Source organism: Macaca nemestrina, chromosome 12 (genome assembly GCF_043159975.1).
Source record: "Macaca nemestrina isolate mMacNem1 chromosome 12, mMacNem.hap1, whole genome shotgun sequence".
Classification (NCBI taxonomy): domain Eukaryota; kingdom Metazoa; phylum Chordata; class Mammalia; order Primates; family Cercopithecidae; genus Macaca; species Macaca nemestrina.
The window spans coordinates 70,582,761-70,601,394 of record NC_092136.1 but is presented as its reverse complement, the minus strand read 5'-3'; the positions used below and the strand labels follow the sequence as shown (position 1 = coordinate 70,601,394).

Here is an 18,634-nt window from a genome sequence, read left to right as displayed (position 1 = left end):
ACCTCTGTCACTGTACAAGTAGCCAGTTACGTGCCTACATGAGGAGTCAGATGCTAGAAGCTAAGGATGCTGACACAGGTGGGTGATGGGTTCTGGGTGACAGCTCTGAGTAATGTTGTCTCTTGCTTTTCTTACACAGAGTTTTGCCGAATTGACAAGCCCCTGTGTCACAGTGAGGATGAGAAACTCAGCTTCGAGGCAGTTCGTAACATCCACAAGCTGATGGACGATGATGCCAATGGTGATGTGGATGTGGAAGAAAGTGATGAGGTGAGCTCTCTCATCCTGCTGTGGCTCTCTTTTCTTCCTGTGTGAATTAGTCTTTGAAAGCTGCTTAGACAGGCTATTCCCTGTGGAGAGATGTTCTCTGCTGGCTTGTTTTTTAGGAACTCATCCCCATTGGGGAAGGTGGCTGCCAGCAGAGCAGCCCTCCAGGAGTCAGCCTGTCAGAATGTAGGCTTTATGCTGGCTGGCTACCGCCTGCTTACTGGCTAGTTGCATGACACTGACTAAACTGTGTTGTTTGGGAGGGAGAGGGATCCCTGAGGCTGGTCTCTATGGTTTCCTTGGATCCTTATTGCAATCCTGGTATAGCTGGAGGGCATCAGTCTGTTCTCAGCCCTGTGTTGGCATGTGGGATAGAAGATAAGACACCCAGATCCTGCCCTCTGGGAGTTTATACTCTATTTGGGAAGAAGAAACAAATTGTTTTAGAAAGATCATTCTGAATTCCAGGCTGAAGTTTTTGGGAGCCAGTTGCATGGTCTAGATAGGAAGAGTTAGAGGAGTCTCTAAATGGAAAAAAGCTCTATTGTTTCATCTTTTGGCATTGTTGTACCTGTAGCTCAGCAGATCCCAGAGTGTAAGGTCATTATTTGTGAAAAGATTTAAAAGTTTCTTCATTTAAAGCTCAACATATACCAGTAGTTTGGTGAAGCTACCAAGTTATGCCAAATCTTCAATAGTGATGTAGTTGTATCATGAAGCTACCAAGTTATGCCAAATCTTCAATAGTGATGTAGTTATATCATGATGGGGGAGATAACCCTACTCTCTCTTTCCTGCCAGCCTACCTTTGAGTTTTGAGTTCAATTTTGGATCCCACATTGTCAGAAGGATTTGAAACAGTGAGGGCCTATACAGAGAGGAGTGACATGAGTGATGAAGAGTATGGAAAGTACAAAACAAAGAGCATTCAACACAATTATGTTTATTAAGCATGTATGTACCATGCACTGTGCTAGGCACGGAGATGGGACTGTAAATAAAACAGATACAGTCTGTCTTTATATAACTTAAAGTCTAGTGAAGAGACTTTAGCCTGGAGAAGAGGAGACTCAGGTAATATAATTTCTGTCTTTAAATACATAAGAAGTAAAGAAATCAGACTTAAGTAATGATGATAGTAAAGTGAAAACCATGATACTAGCTATCATTGATTGAACTCTTACTTTATGCCAGTGACAGTGTTAAGCTTTTTGCATAGTTACTCTTTTAACTTCAACAGATTTATGAAGTTGGTATTATTACCAGGGTATGGAGCCTTAGGAAGGTTAAGCATTTTGTTCAGGGACACAGTGGGTATCAGTGCAGATCTGATTTCCAAGCCCATGCTCTTAAGTACTGCTGTATTGTTTCTTCTATTCTAAGAGCAGAACCAGGTCCAAAGTAAAGTGGGGAAAGTAAAAAGTAGGCATTTTCTTTTAGAATAAAGAATTGACTAACAGTGAGAGCTATCTTGCCATAGAAGAGGGTTCCTTGGTAGACAGTGAACTCCCTATCACTGAAGATGGGCAAGTAGCATACAGAACTCCACTGAATCTGGGTGTGGTGGCTCATGCCTGTAATCCCAGCACTTCGGGAGGCCAAGGCAGAAGGACAGCTTGAGGCCAAGAATTCGAGACTAGCCTGGACAACACAGCGAGACCCTGTCTCTAAAAAAAAAAAAAAAAAAATTGGCTGGGCGTGGTGTCATACACCTGTAGTCTCAGCTACTCTGGAGGCTGAAGCTGGAGGATCGTTTGAACGTAGGAGGTTGAGGCTGTGGTGAGCTATAATCATGCCATTGCACTCCAGCCTGGGCAACAGAGCAAGACCCTGTCTCTAAAAAAAACAAAAACAAAAACAAAACACAGAATTCACTGATTGGTCAACAGAGGGGATTTGTCTGTAAGGATGAACCAGATAATGTTTAAGGAATTTAAAGGAAGAGAAAAATAGGCTTCCTGGAGAAAAAGTAAAATTTAATAGAATGGAAAGGGTTGGGCTTACTCAGTAGTGGAGAATCAGTGTGAGCAAAGCTGTAGAAGTAGTAAGAAATATAGTGGGTTGGTTTGGTTAGATAGGGACTGTGGTAGAAAACCACAGAACAAAAAGTTGGAAAGGAAAGTGGGGACCAGGCTGAGATATGTATACCTGTTGAACCAGGCAACTGTAAGTTCTTGAGCAAAGACAACGACTATGATGTAAGTGTCTGAAATTTGGTTACATCCAGAAGTGTCACTGACCTGTAAAGGATCAAAATTTTATTTGTCTATCCTGAGAATAGAGCCATGTTCCTGGGGGTGAATGAGGACTACTGACATCCTGATCACTGTCCCAGGGCCTGGCCACAAAACTGGGGAATGGACGAAGAAGGTGATATAACCCAAGATCTATAAGTTCTTGGAAATCTTTGTTATCTGCTCCTCGTTCTTTTTTTTTTTTTTTTTTTTGTCACATTCTGCTGAGTTGCTTTGTCAATGAGGGGAGGAATAAAATGTTCTTTTTAGAGGAATGTTACCACAACAAAAAGCTCATCAGCACAAACTGTTCCGAAATAACACAAAAGCTGTTACCCTGCTCTTCCCTGCACCAGTGGTGAGTTGTTCTTTTTCAGTATAGTTTTTGCCTTGCCTTGGTTTCCACTACTCTCCCTGCAGTCTCAGGCTTCACGTGGTTAGAGAGGCCTGCTGGTCTAGGTTTGCATGATCAATCACAAGCTAGCTTCCTGAAAGAGAAAGTACCAAAATGTGTGTGCCTAAGTCACTTTAAACATGTATAAGATAGCCTTAGAGTTCAGGATCTAACTAGAAAGTTGGGTAGATATCTCAGGGTTTAGAATATTGTGTAATGGATAGTGGGGTACCAGAAACCCTGGTTCTTTTGGCCATCAAGGACCTGAAGGTTTTTTTTTTTCATTAATGAAACTTTTATTCCACTTACATGAATTTAGTACACGTGTTCTTAACAATTATGCTTGGATTGTTCATGAGAATTTCATAAAATGTTAATCAAAGCTAGCCATCATCTCAAGTTATTTCCTTGTTAACTATTTTTACAGCACATGCATGCTAGGCAGGTATCAAAAAAAATCACAAAAGCAAAAAACCTAAAAAAAAAAAAAAAAGAAATTAAATACATGGGTTTTTCTTTTTTTGTTTTACTGCTGTGCTTGATATACATGAAGTAATGAAAATCAAGCAATTCATTTTTACTGCATCTTTACTTTTACATTTGTTTTCAGGTTGCCTAAAACATTTAAATACAAATAAAATGAGTGTAGCAAAAATAATGAAAGCCAACATCAGGTAACTTTATAAATGATGGAATGTGAACTGTTTCTGCCCTTATTCAGAGTAAAATGGGTCACAACTTTGTCTAAAGGAACACTTCTGCAGCCGTAGTCAAAGGTGTGCACAGTGAGATTGAATATTCCATAGATATACAAGATGTAACATGTGATATCCATGGGATGTCTGTTTCTACCACAGCCTGTTAAGTGCTCCAAACCTTAAAGTACCTACAGTAACTACACCTGTGACTAGAACCAATGATCCCTTTCACTCCCTACCAGGACAAACCAATGTGTAGGCAGTTTTCTTTGCTTAGACATGAAGCAGTTTTAACACTGGCCCTTGTGAAGCCACAGTGTACCAAATACTATGCCAAACATTTATAACCTTTATAAAAATTCTACATTCCCATTTTGGCCACCTCAAGATGGAAACAGATAACTTCCTGAATGTTAACTGGCTCTACTCTCCTAATATTAAACATAAAAACTACATGGGAAATATAGATATTCAAATAGAAGTAGCATAAACCTGTCATAAATCATAAACAAAAAACTCTTTGTGGGACAGCATGGATGACCAATGGTCTACTGTGTAAATTTTAGAATGAGGCAGACAAAGTTAGAAGGCTGGTTAATTTTCCCCTCATTCTCCTGCTTCAGCTTCATTTCCTTGGGTATCCGATGAAGGACCTGAGGTTTTTATAAGACATCTAAAAGCCTTGCTGATTACTCAAGAGCCTTAGTAGAAGTCTGAAGGGGTGCTCTATTGAGTCCTCATGTATTCAGCCTCCTACTAGTAACTTTTTTGCATAACTGGACTGTAACCCCAGTGCTAGATCTTTTAAAATTTTAGCCATTTCTGAAGTAAGTCTTTCTTCCTTCAGGTTATTGTGACTAGAGTGTTAACTTTTCTTTGTATGAATCAAAGCATATCTTCAAGGCCTCTTGTATTATTACCCCAGTACCTAGATTCCTACATACATTCGTACGATTACATAATTCGTACGATTATAGTTTTCTTCTTATAGTTTTATCTCTTCTTTGATTCATTCTCATTTCTTTTTTATAGACACGTTTATTCAACATCACAATCAAACTATTACATTTAGCAATCAACAGCATGAGTAAAAAAAATTATCTACACTAAAACTTTTTGTTGGCATGCTTTACATTTTCCACAGAAGAGAAACTAAAATAACCTTTTATACAATTAGTCACAAATACAGTCCTACTTTATTTTGCCTATACACATGAGTATTTGTCTAAAACATGTCTTCTTTGTAGCAGCTAGGCCCTGCCACCACTGTGCTTGGCTGAGTTCACAAATCTGTTGTAACCTGTAGCTTCCTTGTCACTTCTCTGGCTTTCTTCTCCTGCTAAGCATTTTTCTAGCAGTAATTAAAATCTTTTGCCACTGCCATAGCTACTGCTGCTACTGGAACCACCATAGCTCTCTTGGTTTTGTGTTTTGACCAGTGTAGAATCCAGAGCTTCTGCCTCCAAAGTTTCCTCCCTTCATGCATCCAAAATTTGAGGACTGATTGTTATAATTGCCAAAATTATTGTAGCTTCCACCACCTCCAAAATTGCTTTCGCTACTACCAACAAAGCTGCTTCTGCGTCCACTGTTGTTATAGCTGTGAGAGCTGACACTGCTGCTGTAGCCACTGCCCTGATTTCCATAATCCTGCCTCCACTTCCATAGCCTCTGCTTCCTCCAGAGTAACCCCAGGGCTGCCCCTTTATAAGCACTGTTGTTACCAAATCCATTATAGCCATCCCCGTTGCCACCAGATCCACCACCACCATGGCTGCTACCAAAGTCACCACAACCACTGAAGTTTCTCCTCCATAACCAAAGTTGTCATTCCCACCAAAACCACCTCCGCGACCACCACCAGAGTTTCCAGAACCACTTTGACCTCTTTGGCTAGATGAAACACTAGCCATCTCTTGCTTTGACAGAGCATCCCTAACTTCATAGTTGTGGCCATTCACAGTATGGTATTTCTTTTTTTTTTTTCTGGAGACAAGGTCTTGCTCTGTTGCCCAGGTGTGAACACAGCTCACTGCAGCCTGGACCTCCTGGGCTCAAGTGATCCTCCCATCTCAGCCTCCCGAGTAGCTGGGACTACAGGCATGCACCACTGCACTCGGCTAATTTTTATATTTTTTTGTAGAGACGAGGTCTTGCAATGCTGCCTAGGCTGGTCTTGAACTCCTGGGCAAGTGATCCCCTGCCTCGGCCTCCCAAAGTGCTAGAATCACAGGCATGAGCCACTGCACCCAGCCAGTATTCCTTTTAAAAAGATTTGTTTATTTATTTTGAGACAAAGTCTCACACTGTCGGCCAGGCCGGAGTTCAGTGGTGTGAGCATGGCTCACTGTAGCCTTTACCTCCCAGGCTCAAACGATCTTCCTGTCTCAGCCTCTTGAGTGGCTGGGACTACAGGCACATGCCACCACACCCAGCTAATTTTCAAAATTAAAAAAAAAATTTAAAATGTATCTTTTTTTAAGCCCCCAACAAATATCCTTTTCATAGTTAAGTGGGCACCTGATCTTTGAGAATCTTCTCTTGATACAGCTCTTCCGTTCACCTTGTGTAGCCTTGCATTCACAGCTGCATCCACCTCCTCCACAGTGGCATATGTGACAAACCCAAAGCCCCTTGAGCACTTGGTATTTGAATCTCTCATTACCACAGTCTGTGAGTGCTCCCTGTTGCTCAGAATGGCTCATTGGACCCTCATTGGTCATTTCAAAGCTCAACTCTGATGACGAACTTCTACACCTGTTGGGACTCCTTGAGAGACTATGACTTAGACTTGATAGCAGTGGGAAGAGTGACTTTGATAATGTTTTCAGTGGCATCCATGGGCAGAAAAAGCCATTCTCGTTTCTAATTGCTGAATATACTCTGCTGTGAAATTAGACTTAGGGCAAACTGAGACTCAGTAGGCATGTCATAGAAAAATATATAATCAGGCCAGTTGTGGTGGCTCACTCCTGTAATCTGAGCACCTTGGGAGGCTGAGGCAGGAGGATTGCTTGAGCCCAGCAGTTCAAGACCAGCCTGGACAACATAGGGAGACTCTATGTCTACCAAAAAAAAAAAAAAAAAAAGACTTTTTAAGAGTCCTTAAAATAAAAGAAAAACATATAATCATTTGTGTAGGGGCAGCTAGTTTGGTTAGGTGCCTTCTTTGCTTGCTTCTCTTCTGGATAGCAGAGGCTATGTATTATGGGCCTTTCAGATGTGCAAGATGGCTCTATTGGTGATGGTGCCCTTCTTGCAGAGCTGGCAGGGAGTTCTACCAGGCTGGCAGTATGAGAATTCGTGACCTGTGTTCTATTCAAACCTGTGGTGGGGTTTGCTCCATGGGCAAAAGATTTGTTGCAGTGGAATGGTACTGTTAGGTTGTGCTTAACAGTATGAGGTGGGCAGACAAGGGCCTACCTAAGACCATTGTCCCCTTGACTGGACCAGACTTTTTGAGAGCAGTGCTATTTTCTTTTCTGCAGCCTACATGGCAAATCAGGGCATTTATTCAGCCATTAAACAAATTCTTATTTAATACGTATTAAAGGCAGACACTATTTGAAGGCTAGGGATTCCACAGTGTACAAAACAGATAAGATCCCTGCTTTTATGGAACTTGCATTCTAGTGATCTATATGTCACAGGTGATTAAGTGATAAGAAAACTTTGAAATTAGGCAGAACTGTGATCAGATTATAGTAGTCTAGTGGCTTTTCCTTTGGTTTTCTCAGGGTGAAGTGGTAGTTAATGATTCCTACCGTTTCAGGGTTGTTGTCAGGATTCAGTGAGAAAAGTGCTATTTAATGCTCCCAACACAAATAAAGAACTCTCAAAACTCGACGACAGAAAATAAGCCAGGCCAGGTGCCGATGACTCATGCCTGTAATCCCAACACTTTGGGAGGCCGAGGTGGGCAGATCACTGCTCTTATCTGGTTTGTCTCCATTCTCCCCAGTGCCCAACAAAGCCTGTTATAGAATATGTGCTTAATCACTGTGTTGAATGACTGACCAATATTGCTATAGCAGAATGCTATCATTCTGCTATGGGAGTCTTAGCAAGGGTGTGATCACACATTTTAGGGGATAAGGATGAGTAGGTAGCAGTATGAATCCAGGAAGCTACAAGATCTACTTACGACTTCTGTTAGTGCCTGTGGTGTCTGATGTAGAAGTATAACACAGGGTTATAAGCTTATGCTCTGGAATCATACAGACTCCATTCTGCCTCTTCCAGCTGTGGAAACTTGGGGAAGTTACATAATCCCTTTCCACCTCAGTTTCTCCATTAGAAATTGAAGTAATAATAGTGGTAGGCCTTTCATGAAGTTGTTGCGAATATTAAATGAATAATGCATATAAAGCACTTAATACAATGCCTGGCACATAGAAGCTCAATGAAAGTTTTTATGTTTATTATTATTATCATCAGAAAGAACATATATTTTGATGCAAACAAGCCTGTGTTCAAAACTTGGCTTTGCCATTTACTGGCTATACAACTTTAGGCAAATAACCTTACCTTTCTGAGCCTCAATTTTTTTTTTAAGCTATTTGAGGAGGGATGTTGCAGGGATATTGTGAGAAATTAATGTTTGCAAAGCTCCTAACACAATGCCTGGTATATAGGTGCTAAAACATAGGTGCTAAAGCCATGATTTTTTCTCTCTCAACATGAGGGTACAATAGTGAGGGCTGGCCTGTATAGCAAAATTCCACATCAGCTCTATCACCATCCCATGGCACCACAGCATTCAGCCATGGGAGCCACTCCCAGTGGTGTGCCTGACTTGACTAGGGCCAGGACACTGTAGGAGGTTGAGGTAGTTCTGTTTTTGCCTAAGTGGTTGATATTAAGAGGGAGGGCATGATAAAGCAGGATCACACATTTACAGGGACTACAACTTTTCTGGCAGCTCACCCAGCCTCCTACATATGCCTACATTTTTTTTTTTTTTTTTTTTGAGATGGAGTTTCGCTCTTGTTGCCCAGGATGGAGTGCAATGGTGCAATCTCAGCTCACCGCAACCTCCGCCTCCCAGGTTCAAGCGATTCTCCTTCCTCAGCCTCCCGAGTAGCTGAGATTACAGGCATGCACCACCACGCCCGGCAAAATTTTTTATTTTTAGTAGAGACGGGGTTTCTCCATGTTGGTCAGGCTGGTCTCAAACTTCTGACCTCAGGTGATCTGCCCGCCTTGGCCTCCCAAAGTGCTGGGATTACCACGCCCTGCACCTGTGTACTTTTAAAAAGATCTGGCTTTTGGGCCAGGCACAGTGGCTCATGCCTGTAATCCCAGCACTTTGGGAGGTCGAGGCGGGTGGATCACTTGAGGTCGGGAGTTCGAGACCAGCCTGACCAACATGGTGAAACCCCGTCTCTACTAAAAATACAAAAATTAGCTGGGCTTGGTAGCAAGTGCCTGTAATCCCAGCTACTCGGGAGGCTGAGGCATGAGAATCACTTGAACCCCAGGGAGGCGGAGGTTGCAGTGAGCCGAGATCATGCCACTGTACTCCAGCCTGAGCGACAGAGTAGAAGTGTCATGAGAACTGTTTAGAGTTTAGTGGGGGTAGAAATAGACTTGTTTTCTATGTTTTTCATTGTCCCACCGAGAGGCATGCTAGGTCCTGGGAGGCTGTGGGAGTTCAGGAAGCTGGCATCAGGTGGAATCAGAGCTAAGGGAGCTAAACTCTGAGGGGAGCAGTCAGCAGGTTCACTTGCAATATCTAAAATGCCAGTAGGAACTTGGACTTGATAGGTAGTAGTATATAGGGAGAGAGTAGGAAGCCCAGTGCTGTGGCTAATATGGGCCAAATTAGATGAAGATAAGTAGCTGGGTTATTTATAGACGTTATTACCATAATTATTAATAATTGTATTCCCTTTCATGCTCTGGGCCTCACTTTCTTATATTCAGATAGCTGTAGACAACCCTTAAGTGTTCTGCCTCTAGTCTCTCCTGGAAAGCCCACGTCGTACATGCTGTGAGTGATCTTCCTAACCTACATTTGGGTTCCGTGTCTCCTGCATGATTTCCTTTTCCTGTTTCCTTTAACTTCCTGTACCTACCACTCCATCTCTTTAAATCTGACTTCGACCTTTCTTTTCTTTGTTTCTCATTGAAATATATTTTTTAAAGAGTTGGGGTCTCACTCTGTCATCTAGGCTGGAGTGCAGTGGCACAATCGTGGCTCACTGTAGCCTTCAGCTCCTAGGCTCAAATGATCCTCCTGCCTCAGCCTCCCAACTAGGTAGGGCTACAGGTGTGCACCACCACACTAGGCTAACTATTTTTGTGGAGACAGGGTCTTGCTATGTTGCCAAATCTGGTCTTGAACTCCTGGTCTCAAGCAGTCCCCTCACCTCAGCCTTCCGATTTGCTCGGGATTACAAGTGAGAGCCACTGCACCCTGGCTACCTTTGTTAATTCTCCAGACATACCTCCTACCACTTTGGTCTGGCTCCAATCTTCTTTGTCTTATAAACATTTTATGTTTACTTCCAGTCCCCTTTCTTTGCTCAGGTAGTTCTCCTTACCTGGAATTAACCTCTTGTGCCCCTCCCTGCAGCCCTGGCCCTGTCTGTATCAATCTTAGTTGTCTTCTGGAATGTGCCAGCTTCATTTTATGTGAACCTTCCCTGACTTTCCCATTCCCAGTGATCTTCCTCATCTCAGTACTAACTCCCATAGCACATAGTCTCTATAGCTCAATTTAGCACTTAATTAGAAATTGCCTTGCTTTGTGCCCTAATGATTTTGATTGTATTATTTTGTCTATAAATTTGTCTTCCTGCACTAATACTGGCATTATTAAAGCACAACTCATCAGATTACTTCTACCATGTGCCAAGCCGAGCTGATTACATATAAAGTTTTGTTTAATCCTTAACCACTCTGTGAACTAGGTGTTGTTAGCTTTATTTTAGAGATGATAAAACTATAAATGAGTGGCTTACTTTTGCTTCTTTAATTAATCTAAACTCTTGTCTGTCCTTCAACGCTCCCATCATTTGGATTTAACTCATGCTACTAGTTCATGTTATACTGCATTTTTTTACTCTATGCTACAGCCACCCCAAACATGCTCTTCATATCTTATCACTGTGCCCCTGTTCCAGATAAATCCTTATCCTGGCATTTCTCTGCTTCCCACTTTGCCTGTAAAAATTTCACTCAGGCCAGGTTTGGTGGTTCATGCCTATAATCTCAGCTACTTGGTTGAGACAAGAGGATTGCTTGAGGCCAGGAGTTCTAGACCAGGCTGGGCAACATAACAAGACCCCGTCTCTTAAAAAAAAAAAAAAAAAAAAACCCACACATTTCAGTGCAATGCCTGGAATAAAACAACAACAACAACAACAACAACAACAACACACACACACACACACAAAAAAACCCAAAAAACAAATAAAAACAAAAGGAAAGAGAAATTTCATTTGTCCTCCAAGGCCTAGATCAGGGTTTCTGAACCTCAGCATTATTGATATTTTGGGCCAGATAGTTCTTTGTTATGGGGAGCTGTCTTGTACATTGTAGGATGTTTAGTAGCATTCCTAGCCTCTATATACTGGATGCCAGTAGCAAACCTTTCCCCTTCCCCCTTCCAGTTTGACAACCAAAAATATTGCCAGTTACTATTGTCAGTTGTCAACTTTCAAACTGCCCCTTGTTGAGAACTACTGGCCTAGATTAAATGTTGCCTCATCCAAGAAATTTTTTTTTTTTTTTTTTTTTTGAGACGGAGTCTTGTTCTTTTGCCCAGGCTGGAGTGCAGTGGTGTGATCTTGGCTCACTGCAATCTCTGCTTCCTGGGTTCCAACGATTCTCCTGCCTCAGGCTCCTGAGTAGCTGGGATTACAGGTGCGCGCCACCACGACTGGCTAATTTTTTTACTTTTAGTAGAAGCGGGGTTACATCGTGTTGGCCAAGCTGGTCTTGAACTCCTGACCTTGTGATCCACCCGCCTCGGGGTCCCAAAGTGCTGGGATTATAGGCGTGAGCCACCATGCCCGGCCAGTCCAAGAAATCTTGTTTGTTCTCCTACAGTGGGAAGTAATCCTTTCTCATGTTCGAGAGTACTTGGCATGAACCTTATGTTTGTCATGTTGCTCTGTTCTGTATTGTAATTGGGTCCATGCTTACCTATCCTACCAGATTGTGGGTTCCTTTAGGGGTCACGAACTAGGTTTTATTCATTGCTGTTTCTCATAACATTGTGTTTGGTTCAGGGCCTTTCTCATAAGGGTGCTGAGTTGAGGTTTTTTAAATTTTGAATTTGAAAACAAAGATACTATCTTATTATTTTATGCCCTTTAAATCGTTTCTCTAGTGCAAAGGAGGAGTACAGAGTGAGCTGGTCATTGGTACTGGGAACAGAGTGCTTTGGACTTGTGAGTTCCCTGTCAGGATAAAAGCTGAAGTCAGTGTTGGGTTGTTTTTCTGGAGTTGCTAGAGTCTGGCCTCTAGACATGTTAGTATATGACCTATATGTCTGATCTCCTCTGTGACCCTCTTCCCTACCCTTCTGTCCTATGTTATGAATCATGTGCAGAATCTGGATGGAGGTAAGATTACTGTACTTAAAATGATAGGAAAGACTTTGAGAATAACACATACTATAGGGTCACAAGTGAAGAAGAAAAGGAAAACACTGAGAATGCCGAAAGGTTATGTAGTAGAGCAGAAGTATGTACTTTTAGAGCAAGAAAGATGATGGTTTCAGGTATACTTTTGCCAATTATTAGTTGTTTGGCTTTGGAAAAGTTTTTTCTCTCTCTCTTTTTCTTTTCTTTTCATTTCTCTTTTCTTTTCTTTTTTTGAAATAGAGTCTTGCTCTGTCATCCAGCCTGGAGTGCAGTGGCATGCTCACAGCTTACTGCAGCCTCAAACTCCTGGGTTCAAGCAATCTTCCCATTACAGCCTCCTGAGTAGCTGGGACTACAGGTGCATGCCACCATGCCCAGATAATTTTTGTATTTTTTGTAGAGACGGAGGTGTCACCATGTTACCCAGGCTGGTCTCAAACTCCTGGGCTCAAGCAATCTCTGCCCACCTCAGCCTTCCAAAGTACTGGGATTGTAAACATGAGCCACTGCACCCAGCCTGGAAAATTTTCTTAAACTCTGTGAACTTTCATTTCCTTACCCTCAAATTAGTCAGTAATTCCTACCTTGAAAGATTATGGCAAAGATGAAACGAAATCAGGTATATCAAGTACCCAGCCTGTGGTCTAGTTTATAGTAGCAGTATTTCTACTTCTTTTACTCCTACTACCATTGCTATGATGTGCTAGGCTTGTGCTATGTACTCTTGCATACACTCTTTCATATAATCCTTACAAGAAATCTCTGAGATAGACATTAATTTTTTCCCACATAACCAATAAGGAAAGAGACTGAGTTAGCTCATAGTTAACCATTTTTGAGGTTATTGTAACTCAGATGTACCTCAGGTTGATGATAATATTCTAAAATTAGATTGTGGTGATAGTTGTATACTTCTGTGAATATACTAAAAACTATTGGGTTTTATACTACAATTCATATGTGAATTTGATCTCAATAAAGATGTTTTTTAAAGTGTCACTGCATTGTTTGGAGTGGTGGTCACCTTTCACTTGCCTTTCTGTAGCTCAGCCTGTAACCATCCTTAGGGCCCTGTGGAAAGCACTTTGATCAAGCCTGTAATCCCAGCACTTTGGGAGGCCGAGACGGGTGGATCACGAGGTCAGGAGATCGAGACCATCCTGGCTAACACGGTGAAATCCCGTCTCTACTAAAAAATACAAAAAACTAGCCGGGTGGGTTGGCGGGCGCCTGTAGTCCCAGCTACTCGGGATGCTGAGGCAGGAGAATGGCGTAAACCCGGGAGGCGGAGCTTGCAGTGAGTTGAGATCCGGCCACTGCACTCCAGCCCGGGCGACAGAGCGAGACTCCGTCTCAAAAAAAAAAAAAAAAAGAAAGCACTTTGAAAGTCATGTTGATTTTTCTATTTACATTTCTTTTTTATGAGACAGAGTCTCGCTGTGTCGCCCAGGCTGGAGTGCAGTGGTGCGGTCTCTGCTCACTGCAACCTCCACCTTCTAGGGTCAAGTGATTCTCATGCCTCAGCCTCCAGGGTAGCCGGGACTACAGGCATGCGCCACCATGGCCGGCTAATGTTTTTGTGTTTTTAGTAGAGAAGGGGTTTTGTTATGTTGGCCAGGCTGGTCTCGAACTCCTGGCCTCCAGTAATTGGCCTGCCTTGGCCTCCCAAAGTGTTGGGATTACAAGTGTGAGCCACTGTGCCCAGCCTCTATCTCCATTTCCCTTACCTCCAACTTTGATAGAGATACAGTGGTGCTTTGAAGTCTGAAGTACCATGGTTGCTGGAAGCAGATCCCTGATTAGCTAACTGACAGCCAGGTTGCCTCAGTTCCTGGGCAGGTATAGATGACTTTTGAAAACGTCAGACTGAAGAGTCCTGGAGCATTCTTTTTTGGATAATTTCTCCCTCTCTCCCTCTTTTTATTCCTTCCTTTTTCTTTTTTGTAGTTAGTACTGCTTCTGGGGAAGTTAAGATGTCAAAGAATCTGTGGGGCAACTCTGGTGGCAATTCCCTCTTACCTATATATCAGGGGCCTGAATCAATTTCTTGACCCCTACTATGTGGCATTACATGTGAGGAGTTGTCAAAGACAGCTAACCAAGTGACTGTAGTTTTATTTTTCCTTGATTCACCTTGTGCTCAGGGCCTCTCTCTGATTCCCATGGCTGCTATATCACTCCAAGAGGCCATACTGGCACCTGGGAAGCAGTGCTTTCCTTTTGGTCCCTGGACCCAATTTTGAACATAACTTTTCTTTGCTTTCCCTGCACACAGCTTTGACAGCCTGGAGCTACTGCTACTGCTGCTTTTTCTTTTCCTCCTCCTCCTCCTCTTTCTCCTTTCTTTCTTTTTCTTTTTCTTTTTTTTTTTTTTTAGACAGTTTCCTCTTGTAGCCCAGGCTGGAGTACAGTGGCGCAGTCTCGGCTCACTGCAACCTCCGCCTCCTGGATTCAAGCGATTCTCCTGTCTCAGCCTCCTGAGTAGCTGGGATTACAGGCATATGCCACCATGCCTAGCTAATTTTTGTATTTTTAGTAGATACGGGGTTTCGCATGTTGGTCAGGCTGGTCTCAAACTCCTGACCTCAACTGATCCGCCCGCCTTGGCCTCCCAAAGTGCTGGCACTGCAGACATGAGCAACCGCGTCCAGCCTTTCTCCTTTCTTAAAAAAATTTACTATATGCAGATTAACTTCAGCATTGGTTTCCAATATATACATTTTGTTGCTATAGTAATTCTTCTTTGACTTAAGTTTGGAGGCACCTCTCTACTTTTTTTCTTTCTAGTTCTCTGCCTGTATCCTGGTACAGTCATCATCTTGTCTCCTACTTCATGGAACATTCTGACCCCCTGTTCTTAATTCAGGCAAAGCACAGATTGAAGTCGGCTCAGGGCCTTTGCACAGAACAGAGACAGCTGACACCATGAATGACATCATTTTTCAGGTGAAACCTGCTCCTTAGGCTAAAGAAATGTCCTGTTCCCATTCTACCTTGTAAGTACTTACAGGGTGGCTGTAGCATTCACCTACCAGGAGTGGATCATCAGTTTATAGGCTACAACTTCCACTGAGTTCAAGTTCTTTGGCCTAGCTCATACATTCAGTCCTAACTTTTGGAGTTTCTTAGAATAACTTTAGAATAAACTGTTTGGACTTTGACTTTTTAAAAGTCTAAGCATGAGCTTTGGAGTCCAACCTGGGTTCAAATCCAAACCTTGCAATGTACTAAGTGTATGGCTAAGTGATTTGGAGACTCACTTTGCTCATGTGTAAAGTAGAGATGAAAATAGGATACTCTTTGCCATTAACAAGCCCTAGGCTAGTGAGAGAGACAAATATATAAACAGGCAGTGACAATAGCACATTTTAAGGGCTGTAATGGTAGTATGCACAGGACCTGTGGGAGATGAATCAGGGTGCAGTGATCTTATATGTACTGGTATAGCAGAAACTACATTGTCAGCCAGCACGCAGGCAAAGGTACCAGTTTCCAGACAAGCTGAGCTACATATCAGTGAGAGTAGGCATAGTTTGCAATCTGTCCCAGTACCTTAGCCAGACACAAGATGAGGCAGCAGCTCCCCCAGATGGTTCCCCTCATGTTTCCAGGAAAACCTGATGGTGGCTTGCTTTGACAGATAGGGAAATTCTTTCTCACTAAGCAGACTGTTGTTTTCCTTCCCCCTCTCTTTGTTGTTGAGTCTGCTTTGTCTATTCTGGATGATAATCCTGTCGATGACAGGGATGAGATATATTTGTAAGACTTGTTTGTGTATATATCTATATATGTGTATATGTCTATATGTGCCTTTGTGTGCGGTTTTTTTTGTATGTGTGTGTACATCATTTTGTGCTTGTGTGGGTATATGTCTTTCTGCATTTAGATGTGTCTGTGTATGACAAGAAGTGGAAGGAGAAGAGGAACACTGAGCCAAGGAAGTAGGGGCTGAAAGAAAGCCCATAAATGAGGTTGAGGATCAAGGAGGTTAGGGACAAAGGGTTTGGCCTGAGGTATAGGACACAGGACCTGGAAGAAAAAGCAGAGCCAGAAATGTAATTAGCAGCCCAAAGATGCTGTTAGTCTAGACAGAATCTGGGTCCCACAAAGTGGTAGGCAGAATGCAGGTATCGTCTAGCAGCCAGGAGTAGTCAAGCTAGCAGGGAGAGAAAAGCCATGTTTCAGGTATTAAAAACTTCTGACTCTTCCTGTCCAAGGAGGAATTGGCAGCTGGCTCCCAAGTCCCTGCTTCCCTTCAGACCTAACTGGTGTTTGTGTTTGTTTGACTATATATGTATTTTTTCAAGTCCTTCTGTGCATGTCTGTGTCTGCATATGCCTCACATTCAGTGTACTTGTACTTTATAGCATTAAGAAGAATTGTCTGATTCACTTAAGTCCAGTGAGTTTCCTTTCATTCATTCTTGTATTCTTCTCCTCACTTATAAATACCTCCTTTGAAATCTTTCTTTTTGATGTGCTGCTTGCCTTCTTTCTCTCTTTTTTCTTCAAACATATTTAGTGTGTGGTTTGTGCTGGATGCTGGATATGCTTTGCATACCCATTTAAAGACTATTAAGATGAATTTCCTACCTACAAAGATCTCACTTCACTTACTGAGACAGAAAAACATACATATTCTATTCCCATAGAGATTGTAACAAGAGATGAGCCCTGCATGCTCTGGAAGTACAGAAAAGAGTTAACCCATCTGAGGAGACAGAAAACACTTCCCAGAAAAGGTATTGCCTGAGATGAATTTTTGGAAGTGAATAGGGGTTTACATGGGGAGGGGGCTGAGCATGATACATCATGTGGAGTAACAAGTATGATGTCCTTGGGAATCTGTGGTTCAGTGGTTCTTTTAACTTGAGCAAATGTAATAGTGGGGCAGAGAGGGAGAGGTTGGGAATAAGATTAGAAAGGCAGGCTCTAGCCAGATTTGTGTGCCATACTGAGGAACTTGGATTTCATCCTAAAGTTGAAAAGCTAGAAGTAAACAGAGCTGGTCCTAATTCTGACTGAAGGTATGTCAGGAGCAGGTTTTGCAGAGGAGGTGAAGTTGGAACTTGGTTTTTAAAGATGAGCAGGAGTTTACTAGATGAAGAAAGGAAGAAGAACATTCCAGGAGAGGGGAACTTAACGAGTAAAGGCAGGAGACAAAAAATATGGCAACTCTGGGAGACATCAAGTAGGGAGGTATTTAGAGAATAGTTACTTCATCTATAAGATAGGGACACCAGTAACATATACCTTCAATGGCTAATGTGAGGCTTGAAAAAGATCCTTTTTTTGTAAACCATAGAGCTGTGTGCAAATTTCTATAGTTGTTGTGTTATCCAGTTTCTTGTAATTTTTTGTCAGTACCCAACATGCATCAGGCCTTCTCAGGTATAGATCCACATAGGCATATACCTCAGCACTTTGGCACTGGCTGGATGAGAGCCATGCCCTCTTTTATCTAGCCACTTGGTGTCTTGAGGAGGCAGAGGTAAGATTAGAAGTCTCTGGGAAGTCACTGGTAAGATCAGAACTTGCTGGGTCCCTTGACAAGGGGGATCATACTATTTATTCTTGTTTATCCTCAGACACTAGGTTTCTCCTCAGATAAACTGGTATAAATAGTATGAGCCCCCTTGTCAAGGGGACCTAGGTTCAGAATAGTCAAACACATATGAAGCATCTTCTACATATAGGCACTATGGGGGACTGTGCCTTAAATTATCTCCTTTTCTCCACATTGTAACTATGAGGTAGTTTGCATTTTACAGGTTCTAGGTGACATAGTGGTCAGTGTCAGAAATGTGATTCAAGACATTATCTGTGAAATTCTTTTTCCTATATGACACTTCATAAGCTTTGTGATTTCTCTGGATGTTGACCAAGCTGTGTGATCAGTTGAGAGTGCAAAACTTTGTGCGGTCTCAGGCAGTATGGGGCTGGAGAGAAAGTTGCTGGGCTCTGTCTTTGGGATTGAGTGATAACACTTTCCTCCACATAGAACAGTGGTTCTTACCTTCAAGGACAGACTCTCTTCTATATATCTGTCTCACCCAGATGCTTTCAATATGTCTGATTAATCTGTGTGTCCTTGGATCTCAACACAAGACCTGTCACATAGTAACTATTCAGTAAATAATTGGTTAGGCAAATGAAAGAACAAATGCTGCTTAACAAAGCCTTCTGGAACTCCTAATGCCTGCACTATTCTTCTGCCTTCTCTTGTGTAGTACAGTACTCTAATAGGATATTTTGTCCTTAAGGACACACACACACACAGTGTGTATATATATTTTGTATTGCTCATTGACGCATAAGCCTAAATCCTCCCTCTTAGAGTTGATTAGATGCCAAGAAGCTTCTTGGGAGAGGCATGAGTTCGTTTTATTCTTATATTCTTTGTCCTTAAGCTTCTTCCCATACTACTGCCCAAAGGTGAGTGTCATTT

At 42.3% G+C, this 18,634-nt stretch overlaps 1 protein-coding gene across 5 annotated transcripts in view; it reads left to right on the top strand.

The window, feature by feature from the left end:
* The window catches only part of LOC105468677 (stromal interaction molecule 1), a 218,198-nt gene that overhangs the window by 108,181 nt on the left and 91,383 nt on the right, over positions 1 to 18,634 (top strand). For all 5 annotated transcript variants that reach the window (XM_011718873.3, XM_011718874.3, XM_011718872.3 and 2 more), the window contains exon 2: positions 140 to 270. In XM_011718873.3, coding sequence (XP_011717175.1) covers positions 140 to 270 — 131 coding nt within the window. The remainder of the gene's footprint in view (positions 1 to 139; positions 271 to 18,634) is intronic.